The sequence below is a fragment of the Numida meleagris genome, chromosome 2 (genome assembly GCF_002078875.1).
Source record: "Numida meleagris isolate 19003 breed g44 Domestic line chromosome 2, NumMel1.0, whole genome shotgun sequence".
In the NCBI taxonomy this organism is placed as follows: Eukaryota; Metazoa; Chordata; class Aves; order Galliformes; family Numididae; genus Numida; species Numida meleagris.
In genome coordinates this window covers 13,394,597-13,417,526 of record NC_034410.1, presented here as the reverse complement: position 1 = coordinate 13,417,526, position 22,930 = coordinate 13,394,597, and the positions used below count along the sequence as shown (strand labels likewise).

Sequence of the window (22,930 nt, the reverse complement as noted above, 5' to 3'; positions counted from 1 at the left end):
TTACACTCCAAGAGCACATTATGTAAATGAACAGCTTGCTCTGTATGTAAATAGCTAAGAGTCAAGAGTTTCCGATAGTTCTCTGAAATTGAAAGAGATGTGATGAAAAAGGCTAGATCTTGGTGAGTCTGAGGACTGAGGTCTGAAAGGTATTTACCTTGACAGACAGGTTTGTTAAAAGCACCATTTTAAGTCTGAGAAGAAAAGTAGATCCTATCAAATAAAAATAAAATTCCAAAGCTTTAAACTTTTTTAGCAGTTGGAAATAATGATTCTTTTTTATTTTCTTACAATTCAGTCCCCTTGGAATGAACTGTAAAAGTCTCTTTGATGGAAAGCTTATTTATATGTGGAGGCTTTCCAGCTATTTGCACTTAACTGTTTCCATAGTGTATGAAAGCTGGCAGGAATAGGATAATCTCAAGACTTTGACATACACAAGCGTGTTAGTCTGGGATAACATGATTAGGGGTGTTTGCAGGCTTGAACACAGGCAAGAAGACAGCAGTACACAAGAGTACAGGGCAATAGCTCATCTTGCAAAAGTACCTGTGCCACGGGAGGTACTGGTGTTGGAAGGGCTGGCAAAGGTGTCTCAAATCACCATGGCAGGAGATGCTGTGGCTGGCAGCGGCTTGTATCACCTCTTTGCCAGGAGGGCTTTCCCCATGCTGAGGGGAATTCCTGGCTGCCCCTTTTTGGGAGTTTTCTGGCTGGTTTTCAGTGATGGATTACGAAGCAGCTGGAAAACTTTATGTCTTAAACTGCCGATTCTGGAAACCTTATTTATTAGCATCTGACTGATCTCTATCTATGATCTTTGTACTGTACTGTCATGTGGGAGCCCGGCGTTTGGGATGTGAGCTTGCCCCTCATTCCCCGGAAGGAAACAGCTCCTACCAGCACAATGCAGGGAAGCAGCACTGGCGTGCTCTGAAGGGAACCTTGTAAACTTCTTCAGTAGAGAAAAAACTTGGTTCATGGTGGAGTAAACGAAGGTGGTGCCGGAGGCAAGTAAGGAGAGAAAATGAGGATATCTTCATCTCTGGCAGAAACAGTCCCACCCAAGCCAAAGAGATTAAACATAACCTGCAACTGCAGCTGGCACTGGGGAGGGGCGAGGAGAACTGCATGGCACTGAGGCACTGTATGAGCTTGCAATTAGCATTTGTTTAAATGCAAGAAGACAGCTAAAAGAACTGTAAAAAAATCCTTCACTTCAGCCAAGTAGAAGACTAAAAGCTCATCTCAGACAGAAGAATCCAAATGTTTTTCTCTAAACCCACTGCAGTATCCTTTCTGCCTTCACCATCCCAAAACTGTGGAGTCACTAGTTGTCCCTCAGCCCTGCACCAATGCTGGCTGTGAGAGAGCAGCATGGAGAAGTGTTCCGTGAAGGCTCTGGTACCCCTCAATCTGCCCCATTTATACAGAAAGCAGAGTTAGAAACAGTATATGACGATAAAGCAAACTGTACGGCCCTGGAGACAAATTTTAGGGACAGTAAAAGCATGTGCCTTCGCTATAGTGGAATGCAGAGGCTGAGAGTGGGAACAACGTCAGAGAGAAGCCAACTCTATCTCTTTATCAGATTGACACCACTGGTGCTCTGTAGGAAACTTTTCCATTATTAGAGCCATTTTTAGCTTGAAGCAAAAAGGGCTTGTATCACGCAGTTGAGGAAACAATGAGAAACATTTACCCACCCTGCTACAAATCACTTGCAAGGCTGTGCCTGACCATACTTTAATGGAGGAAATGGGAGTAGTTGAAAACTGACCTCTTTACCACTCCACATTCACGAACGCACAGCATTTTAAACTGGTGTTCCCAGTTTTTACAGTTCAGATTTTCTGCCCAAATCTATCCTGTCCCCCAATCCCAGTAAACTGAACAGGATATTAAAAATGCTATGAAAGGTCTGGAAGCAGCAAAGTAAGGATTTTAAAAGCTGCTTGTTACTGTATTGATTAAACAGAAAGGACCTGCTGCCAGTGACAACTTGTTCCTCTCTTTTCAAGTTCATGGTAGTAGTTTAATGTAACCCCATTTTGAGAAAACTTGCTAGAAAACAATGTTGTAACACTGCCAGCTCTCTGGTGGAGAAAACTGGCAAACTTTACTTGTCTAAGTTTTGTAAAACCACATATAGGAAGGGTGAATGTGCCTGTTTGGCTTGTTTTTGTTTTCCTCAAGTTTGCAAACAAACTCTGTGTCACTAAGATGCCATTTTAGCACTACGTGATTAAGTTAATTTTGTCAGCATTTAGCATTTGCTGATGCAAAAGGAAATCTTGTTCTCTACTTTGTCCACATGTGGATGAAAGGAATAAAATATTTACTGTGTGGAGCCGAGAGACCAGATGCTTCTTTACTTCAGAGACTTTCAGGGGCTGGGGAGTCAGGAAGTGCTGCAATGCATTATTTTGTCTCTGGCATGAAATTTAGGTATGGAATTTATTATTTTTTTTAATAAGAAAAAACTTTTTTTTATACCTGGTTGTAATGTATTGTCTATTACTGTCGGCTTTTCTGTGTTCAGCACTGTAGTTCCACCTGGAAAAGAAATTATGCATATCATGATACATGGGACACAACAAGGGACACAGCAATCATTAGGAAGATCCTATATATAAATCTGAAATATGACCATCTTTATTAGACATGTAGGCAACTGTGTACCTTAAGCATGAAAATGTGACTTTAAAGATCTGGTTTCCTTTACAAAAAAACCCCAAACCCCAAAAAAACAACAACAACAAAAAACAAACCCAAAAAAACCAAAAAAAGGAAAAAAAAACACCCAGAACTCAAAGCATTCTATGTTTTGAGTCCTTGCAAACACCAACTAATCAATCCTCATCGTGCCCTTATGGTTGTCCTCACTTTACAGACAGTGATTTGTCAAAATCGCATGGGATGCCAGCGACTGATATCCCTAGTCCCCCTGACACTCACCAATCTGTGCATTCAGACAGCACATGCTCACCATATCAGAGACCTGAGGTCCTCCAGGCCCTGCACTGCTTCACAGCCGCTTTGTGAGACCAGCTTGCAGGAGAGCTGCATGGGAATTGCCCAGCTTTTGCCTGTTCTCTAGGCAGGTTTCACTTCTGTCTCAAAGAGCAGGGGGAATTAAGAACTTTGTCTTCTTGTTCAAGTAGATGAACAAGAGATGAGAGGGGTCATGGCCCTCTTTCTGCGCTCACTAATTGATATTTTAAAAAATACTTGACTTTTTAAAGGTAAGCCTCATATTGATAAAGGAAACAAAAAGTAAACTAGTGCAATTATAAATGCACAGTGGGGTGCTGATTACCAGTCAATGGCTTTTCTCTTCTCCAGCAAGCAAGTGCTTAAAGCATTATAGAAAGGATGACTATGATGACTTCCAATGAGAATGAATGCCCAAGCTATATCAGCTTTATGTTTGTGAGAATGATCTGATGGGAAATGCTACGAGCCACGCAAATAGAGTAGCTCTGTATGGGGTCCAAATAGAGCAGGAAGGAATCTGGCCTACAGCACAATTACAGTTAATTGCAAGGGAGGCTTCACTGTGATACTCACATATGTGCGAGTACCATCAGGGAAGTGACTCAAGCAGCTGTACCCACGAGAACGCTGGCACTGCACTCACATGGGGAGTGGAGAAAAGAGGGGATGGCACTGATGCCTTGCTCTGCCATCCTTAATGGGCCATAAGATTTACGTGCTTTCCGTCTACGCATTTTGGAGGAAGAAAAGTATGTTTGTGGTGAAATTATTGGTAACATCACTTTTCTGCACTTTTTTGTGCTACATGTAACATCAAACAGAAAATGTAACATTACTGCTGTGCCCAGAACAATTGAGCCAGTGTTTCTAGGTGGTGGTGTAAATTATACTAAAGTGCCGGCACGTTATAGAAGGGCAGTGTAGTAATTTTCAATTTTAGTAGTGAAACAGGTTCAGTTCCCAGAAAATCTGGTGCTCAGGAAGGCTGATGGCTGCTCTCTTGTCTTAGAGATTATAAACCGCTCCCTAAGCACAGCCTGCAAAAATTGCCAGAGGGAGTTTCTTCTGCTCAGCAACCTTTCCCTGAGGGACATGTGGGATGCAGTCCTGAGCTGCTTGAAGTGCAGAGACTATTAGTGAGTGAACAGGAAGGTGCTTGCACAGATCTGTCTCCTTGCCCTCACACAGCCTCTGTCTATGTGAAATATGTCTCCGCCTATTGGGTCTTGCGAGACAGCCTTTGTCGCAGGGCTTTGCAGGAAGCCCCAGGGTTTTCTGACCTGGCTCTTTGCTTTCAGAAAAATTACAAAATTACAATGTTTAGTAATACTGAAAGCTTTCTGAACTACCTTAACACAATACGGACTATTTTATTAGATTTTCTGTATGACTCTTTTCACAAACAATAAGATTCATCTGGAATACCGATCTGAAAAGCAGTGACAGTGACCGCGCGGTGTCTTTTCTGCTCACAAACTGTTTTTCAATTTTTGATTTGCAACATGCATTTACAGGAGACACTGGCAAAGGTCAGAAAGGGCTTGACGCTGAAACTGCACTTTCACTCGTATCTGCTGTCCGATGTTCTACTTGGCTACTTCCAAAAAGCCAATCACTCTCCTAAGGTTTCCCAATGCCCTCATGGACAGCTATTGCCAGGTTTTGGTGCTATTTTATGTCACAGATATAAGAAGCAGTAAACTTTTATTAGATAAGTGCACTAGGGAGAGGTGATGAAATAACCTGTGTTCCTATGTCCAATAATAATCTCAGCTGCTACAGAAGTATGGATCTAGTATGGGAACAGGCCCAGAGCTTTGTGGAGAAAGTGACCTCCATGAAGGGATCGAGGACGTAGTGATGCTGTATCAGCTATCTCAGAAGGACAGTGGTTCTATGCAGAAGTGAGAAAATACGAAATTTAAGAAGCTTCCTCCCTTCCAGATGCAGACTACCTTATGTCCTGTTTTTCTCTTAGTGATGGCAGCTTGGAGGTCAACCCCCATGTGGCTGTAATGCAGTGCTGGTGGGGAAGCTCATGGAAATCTTTTTGGTGGTGTATGCGTGAGTACACTTTGATGAAGCAAATCTGCTTTGTTTCTGTCTGAGTAAGGTCTGGGGCTGAGATTTGAGTCCTATGCTAAATCTCACGCATGGAAGAGTATTAGCATCTTGGGCCTAACAGTATTTCATTTTGTGTTCTTCAACCTCAGACAATAAACCTCAAGAGGTTTATCCAGCTTTGTTCTTAGTAAGGGAAAGTTTGATTATGACATTTGATTAGACAGAATTCCTGATTTAAAAAAAATGCCCTCTGCTCCAGCTAGTCGCTATTACTTGCTTCCAAAATTACATAGCTGGGAAAACAATCAAAAGTATTGTCATATGTAAAAGGCAGATGCCTATGTTTTGACAGCACAGACAATATGAACTGCATACCAATGTCCGTTTAAGCTGAGTGATTAAATCAGTACAAATGTTTAGCTGGTTACTGGTGATGAATATGAGCTACAATGAAGCTGCAATGAAATGAGGATGGTTTCTGCACCTGTCAGTTGGTAGTCATCACCTGTGCCACTGTGACAGTTTGCCTGGTCATCATCACACTCATCTACGGGTTTGCCTTCAGAAACGGTAGGGACAGCCGTCGGAGCTGAAAGAAAATACAGTCGTTCAGTTAAAAAGTATGCTGGAGAATCAGCTGTTTTCCTGTGGTGTTTTTGGGAGAAGGAGCAACTCTGCAGGTTAGTTAGTGTTTCTTTGCAATGGGCAATACTTGTTCTTCCTCTTGTACTACGGCACTCTGCTGTATCTGAGCTCAAGTGCTGGGTGGAGCTGGGCAGCAAAGCCCTGGACTGTCTGTTCACTGGCTGATGAGAGCTTATTGTTTCTACAAAGCAGGAGTGAAGGGATGGAAGTCTCAGGGTAGGGTAGAAACCCCATCATCTTACTGCGTGGCCAAAGTGCTCACAAGTAGGCCTGTACAGAGCAGTGGGAGGGGTGCGTGCTCAGGGTGGTAGTTCTCCAGCACCTACCACATTGCCAAAGAAATCTCTGCATAGCACATGTAAGAGAGGAAATGTCTGAGCAGACAGTAACAGTGGCAGGAAGGCAGTGTGATGTGGAATCACTTTGTGCTCAATGAGAAGGTCTGGAAGGAGTTTCTTTTGTTCTTGTTGAAGTTATAAATAAGTAAGACATCAATGATGTCAGTCATCCCTCCTGGCCACCTGCTTGCTTCTCACTGGTGATGACTTTCCGGTAGCTGCTGCATAACCAGTAAAAGTCTGACCTTTGTTATTGCAATTAAGACCTTGAGATTTGTGCAAGGTGCCAGAAAATACATCTAAATCCCAGTGTCTGCAAAACATATAACATCTGGAAAATCAGGATACAGTTTATGTTTTATGCTGGAAGTATATTTCCTTTTCTTAAGATAACCAGTCTGGGAATGCGGTCCAGGCTTTTGCCTGTTTTCAACTACTGCTATTTTCATTAACAATGTTTTACTGTGATTACAGCTATATAATAATGCTTCACTTCCTTGGATTCTTCTTTGCCCTTCTACTGCCTCCAGAGCCCACTGGCCACATAAGTTCTTAAGCACTGAATTCATGGCCTGAGAATGTCAGCAGAGATGGTAGTTTCTGAGGAAGTTATATTCTGGGGTGAAACAAGGCTCTTTTGGACCACGACCTATGCTTTACAGGTATAATCTAGCACAAAAGAAACATTTCTGTACCTGTTATAAATTATTCAGAGCATCTATTCCCCATATCTCCTTGAAAACCCCTCTGGGAGTTCCCTCAAGCTTTCTACATCAAGTCAAGTTTCTTATCTTGATCTTCATGCCCCTGTATAGCCTCAAGCTTGCCGATGTCTCTGCCATCAATTCATATAAGCCCCCTGGGATGCTCTGAAGACACAAATCTTCCCCTTGCTCATTACTGCCGGAGAGCTGATTTTTACTCCTGTCTGTGCCTATCTCCATGCTTCTTTTCTCATCTCAACACCTATCCTCCTCAGTAAATCTCAAGTGACTTCTCTTCATTCAACTCCCTCCTTAAAGATACAGTTATACAACAAATTTTTCTTATTCAGTTTCTCCCATGGGTGATTGGAAATTGACCCTGCCTGTCCACGGATGACCTGCAGGTGAGCAACCTTCAGAAATGCTCCAGAGTGGGAAGATGAATGCAAGTAGATGAGTTCCAGGGAAACATAATACTTGCTGCTGCAGTTTGCCTAGTTAGTCTTCACTGGCTTCTCTATGTCACTGAGCCACATGTTCTTGTGAAGTGATCCATAAGCTCACTTCTTGATGTGTAGGTGGCTACAGGACCCCTGCAGCAGGAGGACATTACCCACAGGTTGTAAGTTTACACAGGGCAGGTGCTGAGTTTTCTTTTCTCTTTTCTGAGCAAGTAGTACAATAGTCTGCAGGAACCAAAAATTCCCACAGGAAATGAGGACTTCCTGCAGGAACTAAGAAGCATTTCCAAACTCCCTACTTTCTGGGCCAAGTAAAAAGTACACTTATTCAATTTGGCCTTCACTAAAAAAACAACAGAGAACTCAGCAGTTCTCACAGCAATGCTTCCCACTCCTCTGCCTTGGGAATGAAACAGTGAGAAAGAAATGGAGGTAGAGCAGTCATTTTCATTCACCTTGGGAGCCCATTCAGCTACTTCTTTCTGGGGTATCATATGAAACCCCTGATAACATGGTTTGTTATTATATGTGCATTGTTAAGCTCTGCAATTTTTAAGCCAAGCCACTGTATGTTCATCCACCAGATAACACTGTGAAATTCATATAGTGCTATCTGAGGTTATCTATGATGTTAAATAATTATTGTTTATATAACAAAAATCAAAGCATAATAATACTTCATGTCATAGTCCAAGGGTAAATGTTTAAACTTTGCTTTTCCTGGTCTTTCATCTCTTTACATACTGTTGCAAAATTAAAGCACGTTGGGGAATAAAAAGGACCTTCCTCACCCCTAAAAAGGAAGAACACAGACCCTGTTCAGACAAGTAATCGCTGCCCACCATACTGTCTGGTGTGACTTTCACATCCTTTGAAGGAGAAAAAGATACAATTTCTCCCTTTGCATTCTCAGAAAATGTCTCTTTCTGAGTTGTATCACAGTAACAGAAAATATAAGTTCCTGTCGTTATTTTCTTCTAATAGCTCTACGCTTCTCGAAAGCATAATCATAAGTTTGCTTGAGGGAATAGAAAACCATGTGGAGAATATCACTGTGATTCAACAAAGGATGGGAGAGAGAATAATATTTGTGCCTTCAGCATATTCAAATGTCTGCCCAGAAGGAACTGATTAGTCCAAGAAACAGCACTAATGGCAGTCACAGAAGCAAGAGTATGATGTGCTGCCTGTACAAGAACAGCAGTGTTCAGCAGTAGTTCAGGTACAGAATGTATGTATGAAAATAATAAAGCGCGTTCATCTCTAGCAGAGCAATTACCTTCAAGTTCACATCCCAGCAGTTCCATTCGAAGTCCCAGTCCTGCGTGTGTGGCTCTCTCAGGGTAGACACGGATGAGTCTCGTCAATACAGGTTCAAAAGTCCGCAGTTCAGGTGTATCATAGTTGGTGTTGCCTTCAAAAGTCTGCAAAGCATGACAAATGCTGCTTTTAAAAAAGAAAAGATTTTTCAACATTTTCTTCATTCTCTAGTCTTTGAATTAGGTGAGAAGTAGGCCAGATTCTAACCATTTAATAAGTGTCAGACTTCCCCATCCTAAACGAGATTGGAAAATACACAGTTAAAGCTTCTTGGCAAAGTAATGCATTTCATTTTTCATAAACTCAGTAGCAACCAATCCATCAGGGTCATAACAAGAGCTGAGTGTTTAATGAGACATGTTTTTAAATGACGCTCTGATCTGGGGTTTAACTGGGTGACATTTTCAACACTTCTTAGGGGAAAAAAAATGACTGAGGTGAAGATCCTGTCACCTTTTAAGTGGTTACAATAATAATCCAACTATTCAAGAGAAAATTTCAATCTGATTTCCCCCAGTGACAGAGTTTCACAAGTTGTAGTTATTTCAAAAGGCATAAATTAAACTCCAGTAACAGTAGCTGCAAGAGTTCTTCCAGGGAGACTGCTATTGAATTAGAAGAGAAAGAAAGAACGAACGAAAGAAAGAAAGAATAAAAGAAGAAAGCTGCTTCCTGACAAAACTGCAATATAATTTAACAGGTAAGGCAGGTCAGTGAAGGTAGCTTTCAGACAAAAATCTCTTGTCTGAGTTACACTCTGGGTTCTTCAGCCATAATATAGCTCTCAATGGCATTTGTTCGATACCTTCAGTGTCTACTGTCATTGAAATTTTGTATAGGGGACAAGTTATAATTTGTACTTAAACCAACACCTTTATATTATATCTGTGGAGATAATAGGTCCTTAGAATGAATTGACTGTACAAAGAAACAGTCATTTCCATGAAGTGTTTACAAGCCTACACAGTTAAACAGTTATTTTTATCCTACTTTACATAAAAAATAACTTCAGAAGGCCCAGTAGAGAATGAACAACAAAATATTAAATGTATATAAAAGAAGTAAAAATAAAATGATTTCAACGTTTCTTTCTGTTAATAGTTACCTTACACATCTTCTTTGAACTGATTAGAAGTGCTATCACTTCCAACTCACAGCTGTGAGGTCTGAAGCCTTTCTTCAGGAATAAGTCAGCACCTGTCTGTCCTTCATTTTGTATGAGAACAAAACCCAGCCCTACTATTGACCTGGGGACAGAGAAAACTGAAGCCACAGGAAAAACTGGCTCTATTACCCAAGAGCACAGGTAAAACTGACAGTTGCTTGTGTTTTTAGTGCAGTCCTAAAAGCCTTGTTGTGTCTGCTTTACACTTGTGTTTAATGAATGGTCCAAAATCCCTTCTGGCCATTGCTTAGAGTGCCAGTCACATAAGCCAGTGTTGATGAGTGGTTATGACCAACTGGATTAAAAAAGTAATTTCTACACAAATGCTTTTGCTGTTACTTCTTAGTGAAGATTGTAACTTTGAGGTAGTTCAAGGGGCACAGCCTGACCTCGTGTTCTGACAGTGCCTGGAAGAAAGTTGTCAAGAATTCACATGTAGATGGCCTGTCAGAACTAATTAACATGCAATTAAATATTATATTTGAATTCCAATATAGGGCAAATGATCAGAAAAGCTACCTACCACATGTGAAAGAATGAATGCCATTTTATGTGCAAAAAAATAGACAGGCGTATTTGAGGAATCCTTGCTTCCTTTTTAATAGTAGTCTTAATAGCAACATATAATAATGACAACTGTTTTATAAAAGACATCAATACTGGAGTACTGACACATAGACATTAGAATTCAATAGGCATCTAGAATTACACTGAATCATAATTATATTGAATCATTGTCCTTTGTAGTGAAGAGCTGCCTGTGATTCAATTTTGACTGTTCATTTAAAATACATACTGATATTCTTTGTGGGGGAGGAGAGAGGAGTACACAGTAAAACTTCACTTTGTGAGCATCTTTTACACATGCTATGTCACAAATTGATTTACTTCATTACAAAGATAAGTATAATAAATGATCACAAAACAAAAGGGAATATAAACTAGCAGGAGGGAAAAAAAAGTTTTCCTAATAGATTTGTAAATCAAAATAAGTATGGCAGAGAAATTTAAAAAGGTTGTTCCAGTTGGCAGGACATTTAGAATTTTTTTGAGCAATAAATGACCAGAGGAAGTGTAAAAAACAAAAAAGGTCATCAGTTGGTAAGTGGAAGGAGGAAAGTAGAATGGAAGACAAAGATGAATTTATAGAGTAAATTAGAGCAAGCCTATGGAGAACGAGCACAAGTTGGATTTTGAAATGAATGTGGGGTTCTGCGTGGTCGTTTGAGGATTTGAGTGATATTCACTCCTTTAAGTGCTTGAGATAGGCTAAAGGGGGAAACATTCTGCACAGTCAAAAATAGCAGAAATTGGGTCAGCCAAAGAAAAAAGAGTTATGGCAGTCCTAGGGAAGGAGCTGCAGGCATAGATGACAAGACCATGTTGAGGTGATGTTTCATCCTTTGGACATATTCTGTTTTTACATTTAGCTTGTCATTTCTCTTTCTTTTCCTTGCGTGCAGTTGTTTGTTTATTGAAAGTCAAGACTTTAACCCAGTGAAATGATGTGTTTCATTTCATAAAATGGGGCTGTTTCTAATCCACGTTCCTGCTGTGACTCATTATAGCATTCTGTCCTATCCAGCTCTACTTACATTTAAAAATACTACATTCCAGTATTAACATTTTAAATCCCTCAGACTCCCAAATCATAGGATTTATTTAATTCTCTTTAAAGAAAACTTCTACTTTGGAGGAAAGTTTATTAAATGTCTTGAATTTTTGGGAAGGATTATAATTAGGCCACAAGAGATTTGAATTCCAGCCCTCCTCATTCCATTAATCTTTGAAAGTTAATTTCTGGTAGTGATGAAAGCTGAGGATGGGCTCAGTGTGTTAGTTAGCACTCTAGTTTTCTTGTCAAACTGCTAACTTCTGACAATGATGGCAAGTGCTTGTATTAGAAAACAGAAAGCCATGCAGCAGACGGCGCACTGCTTTGAAAGCATATGGCATTATTTTTTCCCTCATTGAGCCCCAGTGTAGAAGTACATGTCAAAACAACATCTATTTTAGAAAGAAAATGATTAGATCCCATTGTTGATTTACACTCTCTTCACACTTTATGATGAAGTCAAAACTCATGGTAACAAGAGAAAGGAGCTGACTGCAAAGGCTGAATTCATTTAGTTTTAATCCCCTTAACAAATGATGAAAAGTGATATTCAGTGAGATTAAAGCAGGAGAGAATGAAGTCCAATATTTACCAAATGTGCCTGGAAAAGCTACATCTATGGGCACACTCAGCTTTTCCTTTAGAGAAACACAGGTTTGCCCAATTGATAAGTCTATATAGCAAAACAGCTTTTACATTTAATTTTCAGACTAACACTGCTAAGATATGGAGCAACTCCCAAGGTTTCTGTTTGCCAAGCACCATAATGATTTGCCTTTTGAGGGCACATTTTTGTTATATGATTCCCTGATCTTCCCAGTAGTGTAGCACCAGCTCCTGAACAGGTATGCGCTCCTTTCCTGAAGGAAAAGGGAGGGAGGAATGAAAAAATGTTGTGCCTCTCAAGGCAAAAATATACTTTGTGAGCAACAATAGCAAATCTGGATGGAAAACAATAAATGGGATTTTGGGTAAGTATGTTGAACAGTGCATATTATGTTCTGAAGTGCATACATTCAGAGAAAAAACAAGACAGGTACATTCCCAGAAACATTTCTGGAGCACACTCATTTTCTTTTCCTTGGCATTTAACCCAGAAATTCATTTGACCCACTCCTGTCAATGTCTTGTAGTTTCTGCTTCAGCCTATGAACCAGCTGCCTGTTATTCCCAAGCATGTACCAAGATGCTTCACCATTGTCATCTCCAGTGGTACATTCCACTTGGGATGGGAAAATGTCAAAAACTACATCACTTTCTTTCAGTTCAGCTTAAATGAGACTATTGTGGAGAGCCTGTGTAGCTCTCAAAGCAGTCTACAGGCAGTTTAGAAATTCAACAGATATCCCATTGAATTAAATCTTCATTTTGTAGCTCAGAAAAAAAGAAGCAGAGGAAAAGTAATTCTGTGTCTCAAATGAGCTCACTCACTGTCAACGGAAATACTGCAGAGGTAACTCTACTTTTTTGGCTGTGCTGGATGTTACCATGACATGGGATTTTGGAGTAATGTAAAGGCCACACAGGCACACTACTCCTGTCAGAATTCTTCTGAACTAGATGCTGAACAAACCAAACCTTTGCCATGGTGATGTCATGGGATCTGCTCTTGTCCTTGGGCTTTGTACCGTTTCTGCAGCAAACAATTTAGTGTTTCTGTTCTAGGAGTCCTACTTAGCTTCATCCCAACCACGCACCTTTCATCAGGTCAGAGATAAATGTATAAAAATTTAATGCAAGCTCTTCCCTATGCAGAGCATTCCTCCTTACCTTTATCTTTTTCTTGCTGGAATCCATGATCATTTTCCAATCTGATCCATTGTTGCTGTAGCCAATTTTGAATTTCTTCATGAATACTTTGTTTTCTCGGTGCTTGCCTCCTTGGACAATAATACCTCTCACTTTTTTTTCTTCACCAAGGTCTACTTGAAGCCATTCATTTGTATATGGATGAGTAGTTGGTGGCAGTGCCCAACCTGAACGGCTTGTTATGAGGCGAGCATTTTCTGGGATCCAGTTTCTATCAACTTGAGTAGATGCAGTAATCTGAGAGTCAGGAATGAGCCCAGACACCATGCCCAGCATCCCAGAACAAGGATAATCTACAGGAAAAAAAACAAATGAACTAAACAGTTAATCTGAACAAGCACCAAAACAGAAACAGGCCATATAAATCAGTTCAACTCCGATAAGCTATTTTTTATTTCTTTCTTGTATCCAAAATAATCTTTTTGGATATGTATATAGTTTTCATTTGTTCAAACTTGCACTTCCTAGTTTTGGCAGGAAATGGAAGTACCAAAATACCACCAGTATTTCTGGTCTTATGGGAACCAAAAGGATCAGAAAATCCTATTCTATTCTTGTTTTCTATTCTTTTTGCTTAGTCAAAGAATGCAGGGTCACATCTGAATTTGAATTTTCCCTAGGGAAAGTTTCCTAAATCAAAAAACAGTTGCAAATTACTTATTTATAATGTTGTTGGGACTGGAATTCTTCTGTATATTCTGTAAGTTACGTTTTCTTGTTGTACTTGAGATTTTCCTATTGTTATTTCTTTAGTCTTATGCATTTTCAAAGGACAAAGAAGGTAAATACTAAAATTATAATTTTCAAACACACCTTCTAGAAGTTTTACTAGAGAAGACTATTTTTACTTTACATATAAAATGTTAACAAATTTTTGTAGGAACTGGAAAAAGAACCCTAAAAAATTCCTGGTTATGCCTGTTTTTTTTTCTTAATGACAATGAATGCCTTTTGCTGTTACTTTAGAAAGCACTTTGAGCAATTATTTGGGTAGGTATCTGTAGGTAGGTATCTGTGTGATACAAAGGAGTTACACTCCTAAAAGTAATACTGATCATCACAGATTGTACGTCCAGATACTGGAACAGGCTTTAGATCTCAGGGTTTTCACCTCGTAATGTTTTTAAACCTAAATATACATGTCTATTCCTTGGGCAACCTGCTGAGAACAGACTGCAAACAGTAGGCAAGAGAGAGGGACTGGAGGGCAAGAAACGGAAAACAAGAGTGGTGTGTATTTGAGATATTTTGCATGAAGCTGTAAAATAATTGCATGAAAAGTAATTACACTTTATTTATTTAACTTCTTCAAGCAGAACACCGAAAGAGAATGCTGGAACAATATTCTGATAACACTGTACAATTGGGTTGTTGGGTTTTATTTTCTTTCCCATTTTGTTTACATTTTTACATTCAGACCACAGCAGAAAAAGTGAAGATGTATTTCACTAATAAAAATAAAAAGCACAGCATAGGCACAAGGAATTCCCTTGGCCTTCAAATCCTTCCCAAGACCTACCTGTTATCTTGCAGCCATACACTTCAAATCTCAGCGATACTCCATTTTCCCAAGACATAGGTCTAATTCGTACAAACCGTGTTAAAACTGGTTTGGCAAAAGGTCTGTAAACAACATCAGTGGGATTGCTATTCCCTTGAAACACCTTTGTGTGGAAAGAAAAGGTATATATTTGTTAGGTTTTCTTTTAAATGGTGTTTAGATTTCTGCATTTTACAGATACTAGTGATACAAAGTCTAGCCAGGGTTATTTTTGTGGGGGATAAGACAAAAGTCTTGCATGGGGAACTATTTCATTAAACTCCTAACATAATTTTTGCAGACAGCTAAGCTTTCCTTTGGGAGGAAAAACACGTTTGGTGATACTGAAAAACAGCCATGTCCCATAGCACACCATAATGCTGCAGAGCAGAGCAGGAGAACTCAGGGCCATCAGGAGAGCAGGAATGCACCTGAGCACAGCAAGGTCCTGCCCACTCCCTGCCTGTGTTAACACCTTCCCAGTGCCCAGGTCTCTATGTAGGACTGACATACATTGGTCCTTGACACCCAAGGATTGCTGTGTCCTGGAAGAATCCCTTGCTGCCCAATTAGGGAAGTTTGATTACTCATATGCTTGTAGAATGATGCCAAAAGCTACAAAACCTCATGCCCAAATTAAAGGCTTGGATTTCAATTAGACCATGTAAAAATCCCTATATGGAGTTAAGCTAAGAAAACATTGTTTTGCTATCTTTGGGTTTCAGAGTTTTTCAAAGTGTGTCATGCAGCCCTTGCTCTGATAACCTTCTGGGCTTAACTCCTTTTTAACAAATGCTCAGTCTTTCTTCTCTTTGCATTCTGAGATGGAAGTCTATTTAAAGTCTATACAGCGGGTTCTAAGATTTAGCCTCTGTGCGTCCCCTGAGGCTAACAGTCAAATCAGATGAACAATAAGACTTCCACAAGAAGAGAGAGGATTGTGCTGTTCTTTCATCTTGAGGATCCTGCAAACACAGTCCTTCCTAGCAGAGCCGAAACCTTGCAATGTTCCAGTCCAAAGAAGGTGATGCAGTTTCCTGCCTCTTTCTCACGTAGAGAGGACCGGCTTCCTGTTATTTTCTATAGAGACGGTCCCCTCTCTTTTTATAGGAGGTTTTCCCATTTCTTACATACAGTGTCTACTTTCCTGTTTGTTACTTGCAATAACTGCACTAATTTGGAGCGGAGGCCAGCAGCACACAGCTGCCAGCTCATCAGGCTCAGTTATTTCCTAAATAATTTAAGATAGGAGTTTCATACCCAGAAAGAGATTTTAAATGGATCTACATTTCTTTTCAGCAACTATTTTCTTTTCCTCTGGGAAGACCTGCTGTAGTTCTCTCAAGGTTTGCATCTGATCAAGGAAATGGGCTCTCTCAAGCCACCCAACTCCTGAGTGTGGTCAGTGCAACACTGCGGTGAGGCTTCCTTAGAATGCTGGTGGCTGCCTGCTTTTGTCATTCCTTCGGTAGCTGAGTCTCCTTCACTTTTGGTCTGAATGAAGCTTTTAGAGGGAGACCAATGCACAGTTTTTTTTCTTGTTCTGATCATTTTAGAAACGTGACTTTTTAAGAAACCTGTTTTTTTTAATAAACCCTTTGAAAAAATAAGAGATTTAAGAACGAATTAAGGACAGCATGTACAACAGAAACTCATGTAAAATACACTCTTGGAGAGTTTACAGATTGAAGCTGGTAATGAAAATCAGGCATGGTCTGATTCTGAAAGAGGCATTTGTTCAGGTTACTGGAACCAGAGCCAGAAAACTCTGTGCTTGTACCCACTGCAGTGTTGGCTTCTCCTGTGACTTTGGGCAAGTCAGTTATTGTACCTTTGTACATCATTACACAGTGCCTGCATTGAGGCATTTGACCTTCAAAAGTTCCTTCTCATCTATAAAATCAGGGTAATACCTGTCCAAGAGGCTTTCAGGATTCTTGTTTTTTGTTTCTTTACAAAGTGTTTCAAAGAAGAAAGATAAACGTGTTAAACACTACTACCATTTTGATTAGATAAAAGCAGCAGACTTGGCATAACACTTACAGATGAATAAGGGACAAACCAGTAACCAAATATTTAAAGCTAGATATGGTTACTCTGATAGAGCTTAATATTATGCAGCCATTCTGAGTCCTTGCAGAAGGGTCACAAAATAGCTGTTTTGAGGGGAGAGAGCAGAAAGCCTTCCACATTGCATCAGCCCCCGGCAAATGCTGGGGATGCTGCTCCCAGATGTGTCCCAGGTGAGGTGGGATGGAAGGTACAGCCTCACCAGGAGCTGGGACAGAACTGACTTCTCAATAATGAGCTTTATGCTCACGGTAGTGGATAATGAAGATTTCTCTTACAACTGTCTAAAGCTGTTTCATTGGGAGGTTACAGGGAGCAAATGTGCTGATAAATGGAAAGGTGATAAAAATCTATAAGGATGGAAAGATAAGCCTAATTATCTGCCTGCATGACCCCATCATTGAGATGCTTGAAAGTCTAACAAATCACTAATGACATGCCAGCACTCCTGCAAGACAGCAGGACTGTGCGGAGGCACCAAAACAGCACATATCCAGAGCTTCGCCATACATAAAAAGGACTGATACATTTTCTAAAAGGTTTCCCATGTTTTTCTCAATGTCACATAGGAAATTTCTGTCGAACAGGGAAACAGCAGCTCACACCGGGGAAAAGATCCAAACCAATCCAATTCTGGTGGCTACAATAAGCAAAGCAGAACCTTACATCCTTTTCAGCTGCTGCCCACAAACAGTTTCCGGGGCGCTTTACTACCAAGAAAATTGCTGCCTTTTGGATTTGGGATATTGCTAACACTGATCATGCTGATTAAAGATGTGATATCTGATTTTATTTTATTTTTTTATTTGACTACTACTAGTTAAAGTAGTAAAGTAGTGGTAAACTTCAACTAAGGAATTGATCAGCCTATTTTTTGGCAAAGAAAAGTAAAAGAGAAAAGACTTACAACAGGCTTGTTTCCTTCCTTCAGTGTAATCCAGTCTTCTCCATTGGAGCTGACATCTACACGGTATGTTTTCAGGTAATATTCTTTCTTTGTCTCTTTTGAGATGGCTCCTTGGGTCCCAATTCCAGAAACAAAACGGAGAAGGCCCAGATCTACCTGTGATAGTGAACAAATGGGGATGTGAGGACAATCAATGCATAAGTGACCCTCCCCATCTCTATGTTTTACAGAGGTAATCAGGATTTATATAGAGGAAACTGCAGTATATTGTTGCCAATGACAATACCAGTCTTCTTTATTGCTAACAGTGCCACCACAGGAGAAGGGAACGTTTGCTTGAACAGTTAGGAGGGCTACACACATGGCAGAGGATTATCTTTCCTCTACGGAGGAGGTACCAGAAACCCCATCAGTGCAACTGGGCACCAGACTATAGACAAGTTATTTGCAAAGCTCCTCAAGGACCAGTCTGGTGAACAATCTTACTTAATACTTTCATTAACTGTCTTGCATAGATGCAAATGAAATTTGCTGAGGACACAAAGCTACCAGGCATTGTCAATACAGAGGAGAGCCATGCAGTGAAAGCTGAATGACCCTGAGGACTGGAGTATTAGAAATGGGATGAAATTTAATAGTACAATATCGAACTCATGCACTTAGGGAATGATAAAAAGAAGCCTACAAGCTCATCACTTGCAAACAGATGAGGAGAAAAGAATCCCATGGTGTATGATTTAGTCACAAGATAATTATGAATCACTGCGCAATTTTGTTGGGAAAAAGGCAAATGAGTTGCTAGCTTGTACTCTATGAGGCACTTGCAGAAAAGGAGGCATTAACACAAGTTCAATAATTCTGCTCCAACTGACAAATGTAGTGAACTTCAAGCTTTAGAAAATAATGGCAATTTGAACTTGCTATAGAAATGAATGCTATTGTGTGCACACAAATGCTTGCCGGAGGCCGTCTCTCTTCTTCAACCATTCTCTCTCTTTCCCTCATGAAATTACACTGCAACCAAATGGAGAAGTGATTTAGATTAACTCCCCCCAAAAAGTTATTTCTAATCCAGATCTGTTTCTTGATCTAGGTCATCATATGGCGTCACTGAAGCTGTATGGGAGTAGCTGGGAGGATGATGTGGGGTGCAGGTGCATGACTACTCAAGTCAGCTCTGCTGGCAAGAGAAACCTTTGTCTCAGAGCACCAGTCCAGCTACCAAATGGCTGGAACTAGGCATGAAACTTTCACACTGTCTGGCTGATGACCACAGCTTTGAAGCACATGCCATTTCCTTACTACCTTTCTTTAGCCATAAAAACAGACTTGATTAAAATCAAATTCATCACTCTGCTTTCTCCACAGTTAGCTCCTTCTCTTCATTTCCTAAAGCAAACTATTGAAATTCAGTACAAAATTACACTGTCCACAAAATATTAATCAGAGCAATTAATTTGCTTAAACTTCAACTGACCATGCTTTAAGAGCATAGTAATAGGCTGATTGATCCTTCTCACGTGAATGTCTAAAGAATGTCTAGGCCTTCTCATTATTTCCAAAGTATGCAGGATGGGGCACATACGTCCCCTGTGTCCCACAAGCATCCTTTTTCCTGGATGTATGTCATATATCCAAAGGCGCTGGAGCAGTTAAATCAACATGCTCTGCATTCTCTCTCAAAAGGCTGAAGGAAGTGCTATTGAGGACTGACTGGCTGCTCTCTCAATGCCCATGTCATATGCAAGTCATTCTGAAGTCTTCCAACACAAGAATAGAAGCCTTGTGTGTGACAGATAGAACTAGCTTTCAGCACAAAGTTGCTGCCCCTGCCATGGTTTTTAAGGCTGGTGAAGCCTAAATGTAACATTTTAGCCTTGGTCTGTAGAGGTGAAATAGTGCAACATTTCGTTATCTCATGATTAAAAGAAAAAATCAATCTTAAAAAAAAATCAGAGCACCCCCTTACAAAAACAATCAAGTGATTTAAAGTAACTGGAGAGTCTCAGATGTTAGATTGTTGCAATCTGAAAGTTAATGGGGGAATCTGGGCATCATCGCGCTGAGCAATCTCAGCTTAACTTCAAATGCTCTCCAAACTGTACTCTGCTGATTGTAAAGTGTGCTGCACTGAGTTATGTCCAATACCACATTCACTTCCAGACTGAAGTGCACTTGAAAATCTGGAAGTCTGAGGGAGTGCAGAGCTAAGTTATTTAAATGATCTGCTTCTCTTACAATTTGAAACAGCTCTTCAGTTTTGAAATGATTAGGGTCCCAAGCCTGTACCGTTCCAACTGATTTGAAATGATTCTAGTAGGGGCTTTTTAATATACAGTAAGTACTTCATTGTGAATAAAGTCAAGCAATGGCCTATTATAAGAGTTCTGGATATTTGAAGCTAAGTTAAAATGTAACACTGGGGATTGAGGGGAAGATTTGATTAGTTTACGTCTGAGCGAACAATTACAGCTACTGGTCAGTGACCACTCAGGCACCTCAGGCTTGTCCCATCACAGAACTTCAGGTGCCCACATTTCGCTAAAGCCCAAATGATGACATTCAACACACTCCCTTAACTCCTGAGGCAATGGAAATCCTGAAACCCAGCTATCCCGCTGCCCAGAGCAAAGCCCTGAACACAGTAAGGATTGACATATACCATCATACCTAAAACCTGACAGAACTCTACAGGTAGTTAGAAATTCTCCTGCCAAAAGTTAACAGTGGACTGGGAGAGGGGGACTGTGAACAGGCTTCCAGTTCACTGCCTACAGGTAGAGAAGAGGCAACCTAATTGTGCTCCTGGCCCCAGTAACCGTGTCATGTAGTACAGTTCTCCAGAGGAATTACTCCTCTCCAGGTGCCTGAAAATAGAATCGTAATGATAAGCACCTTTCTATGGTACCTATGTATGTTTGTAAACCAAGCTCTGCATTTACAAATCTTCTCTAAGTAAGGTGATAGAAATAAATTATGTAGAAGACAACCTTGGAAATTGCACGAAACTTCTTAAAAGAGCTGTCAAATTAATCTTCACTAGTCATTTTTTGATGTATTTTGTTTTCTCTCTATTTTTTCAGGGCTGAAGCTCAACCATTTCAACCGCTATTAACATCTAGAACCTGAAGGTACCAGAATGTAGCGGTTGTAAAACAGAGCTGTTCTGTGCTGTGTTACCCAGAGGAACCACTGCAGCAGCTCTAGTATAGATACCAAATAGGCAGGAATTCCTATGCTTTTTGGAGGCGTTGTTTGCTTCACAAGTCATGAAATTTCCAATCAGCTCAGTGTGCCCTCTCAACAGAGGTCTCTGAGTGTTAACATGACCAGCGGTAACCCATCTTTTTCATATCCAGTCCTCTCCAGTCAAGATATTAATATGAATCGTTACCAGTTAGCTTTTTATTTTGGACTTCTTGTCCTTTTTTTCTGTGGCTAGAACTTGTGTTTCATGTTAAATTGAACTGCAGAGACAGACAGTGATGACAAACAGTACTTTTGAAGATGAACATCAAATGCATTTCCCTGCAATTATTTGACATTTAACTTTCTGCACATACGATAAACAAACATCTGGCATTTATTTTACAGGATGCAAACAATTTTCTAAGTTATTGCATGCTGTATGGCTGCAATCTGAGATAGACAGCTGTCTCCAAGCCTGAAATCATGACATTTCATTTCCACGGACAGAATTTTAGCTTTAACTAACTGCAGTATACTGACAGTCCATTTTCAAAATCTTGCTCACCTTCATTCAGATTAAAAAGCTTCTCTCTTCTGGAAAATGGTGCCTTAGGGCCCTATCCAACAAACTGCCTTGATAATTGCCTGTGTTGCAATGTGACCACCTTTATTGGTAAGTACAAGACTGGGAGCAGACCTACCTACTGGAATGGGCCCTGAACGTACTAGAAATGAGGAATACCCCAAGCGTGTGTTTCTTCTCCAGGAGAAAAACGTTTGTGTAGAAAAGACCCAGTTCTTCTTATTTCTGAAATCAATTTATTTCCTGTGAAATCACATTGCAAGACTCTAGCTGTTTCTGTATATGAACTAATTCCTCACTATTTATACTGAAACATCTTTTGGCTTCCAGGAAAAATATTTTTATTGCTGTCTGTCTTCAAAATATGTGGGTGGGTGACACATTTGTAAGACATAGATATGCAAGGGGTGGCATGCACATTTGATTTGAGACCATTTAACGAGAGAGAAAAAGAATAACATTTAGATCTGCACAATATATCATGCAGCAAATCTTAGCAAAACTGCTGGTTAATGAACAACACACAACATGCAAGGCATGAAATGAATATTGCTTCTCCCCGTCGTCATACATAACTGTGTCATTGTATGGAAGACCTTATTTTCAGAGTGAAAATCTGCCTCCCTAAATAAAATACAGTTGCTGAGTGAGCTGTAGCAAGGGAGCAGTTTCACGAGCTTTTAACACTCCTACTGTAGGTCTGTTCAACAGCCTGAGGAAATAAAGGACAAAGCGCTGGAGTTTGATTAACAACAGGAAGCTTTTTGTTGTGGGCATCTCTTGTGGCTTGAAAAGCTGTATAATCCATCACTTGACACAACACACCAAAGTAAATATTTTTAGAGAACTGTGTCATTTCCCTAGATAGCATACAGTGCTCTGACTTACATTAACTGTTGTGATGCTTCACTGTTCTCTGTCAAATATTTTAATTAATCAAGAGCTGATCTTTTTCATTTGTTAAGCCCATATTTTTTATTAGATCTTGCTGATGTTTTGACCAATCACATTCTCCCATGATGTACATACAGCTACCAATTAATTGCTTTATTTATTGAGCTTTAAGTAAAAAAGATTATAATGCTGAATAAAAACGGCACAAGTTCTAGTAGAAATTCTGAAAGGATTTTCATTAATTTGGTTTGAATACTACTTCCAAAAGCCTTCATCCCTGAAATGAATCGTCACTAAAAGAGCACAACCCCTTGATTAATGAGAGGGTGTAAATATTCATCCTGGGTTTAAGTGTTAGTCGAGGCTGTAAACCACCTCAGACTTTTGTGCAAATTTCCCAGTGATACTTGAGTCAGCTCCACAAACAAAGCAAGACAAAAATATCGCTGTTGGTAGGATCTCTCCTGAGTCACTGAAGTCTTTCTCATTCACTTTGACAGCAACATCCTGAAAGCATGACAAGAGAAAGCAGCTAATCATGCACTCAACTTCTAGCCTGTGCTTAACAACTGTCCTCAGTCAGCATGCTTTACTGAACTGATGCCTATGTGACTTGGCAAAGGTGGGAA

At 40.1% G+C, this 22,930-nt stretch overlaps 1 protein-coding gene across 4 annotated transcripts in view; it reads right to left on the bottom strand.

Moving 5' to 3' along the window:
- NRP1 (neuropilin 1) overlaps positions 1-22,930 on the bottom strand; it is a 108,783-nt gene that overhangs the window by 14,586 nt on the left and 71,267 nt on the right. For 3 of the 4 annotated variants that reach the window (XM_021386104.1, XM_021386101.1, XM_021386102.1), the window contains exons 8-13: positions 17,636-17,791; positions 14,638-14,782; positions 13,080-13,411; positions 8,489-8,633; positions 5,546-5,650; positions 2,497-2,556 (exon numbers count right to left, since the gene is read on the bottom strand). In XM_021386104.1, coding sequence (XP_021241779.1) covers positions 2,497-2,556; positions 5,546-5,650; positions 8,489-8,633; positions 13,080-13,411; positions 14,638-14,782; positions 17,636-17,791 — 943 coding nt within the window. The remainder of the gene's footprint in view (positions 1-2,496; positions 2,557-5,545; positions 5,651-8,488; positions 8,634-13,079; positions 13,412-14,637; positions 14,783-17,635; positions 17,792-22,930) is intronic. The other variant, XM_021386103.1, reaches the window with a different exon arrangement.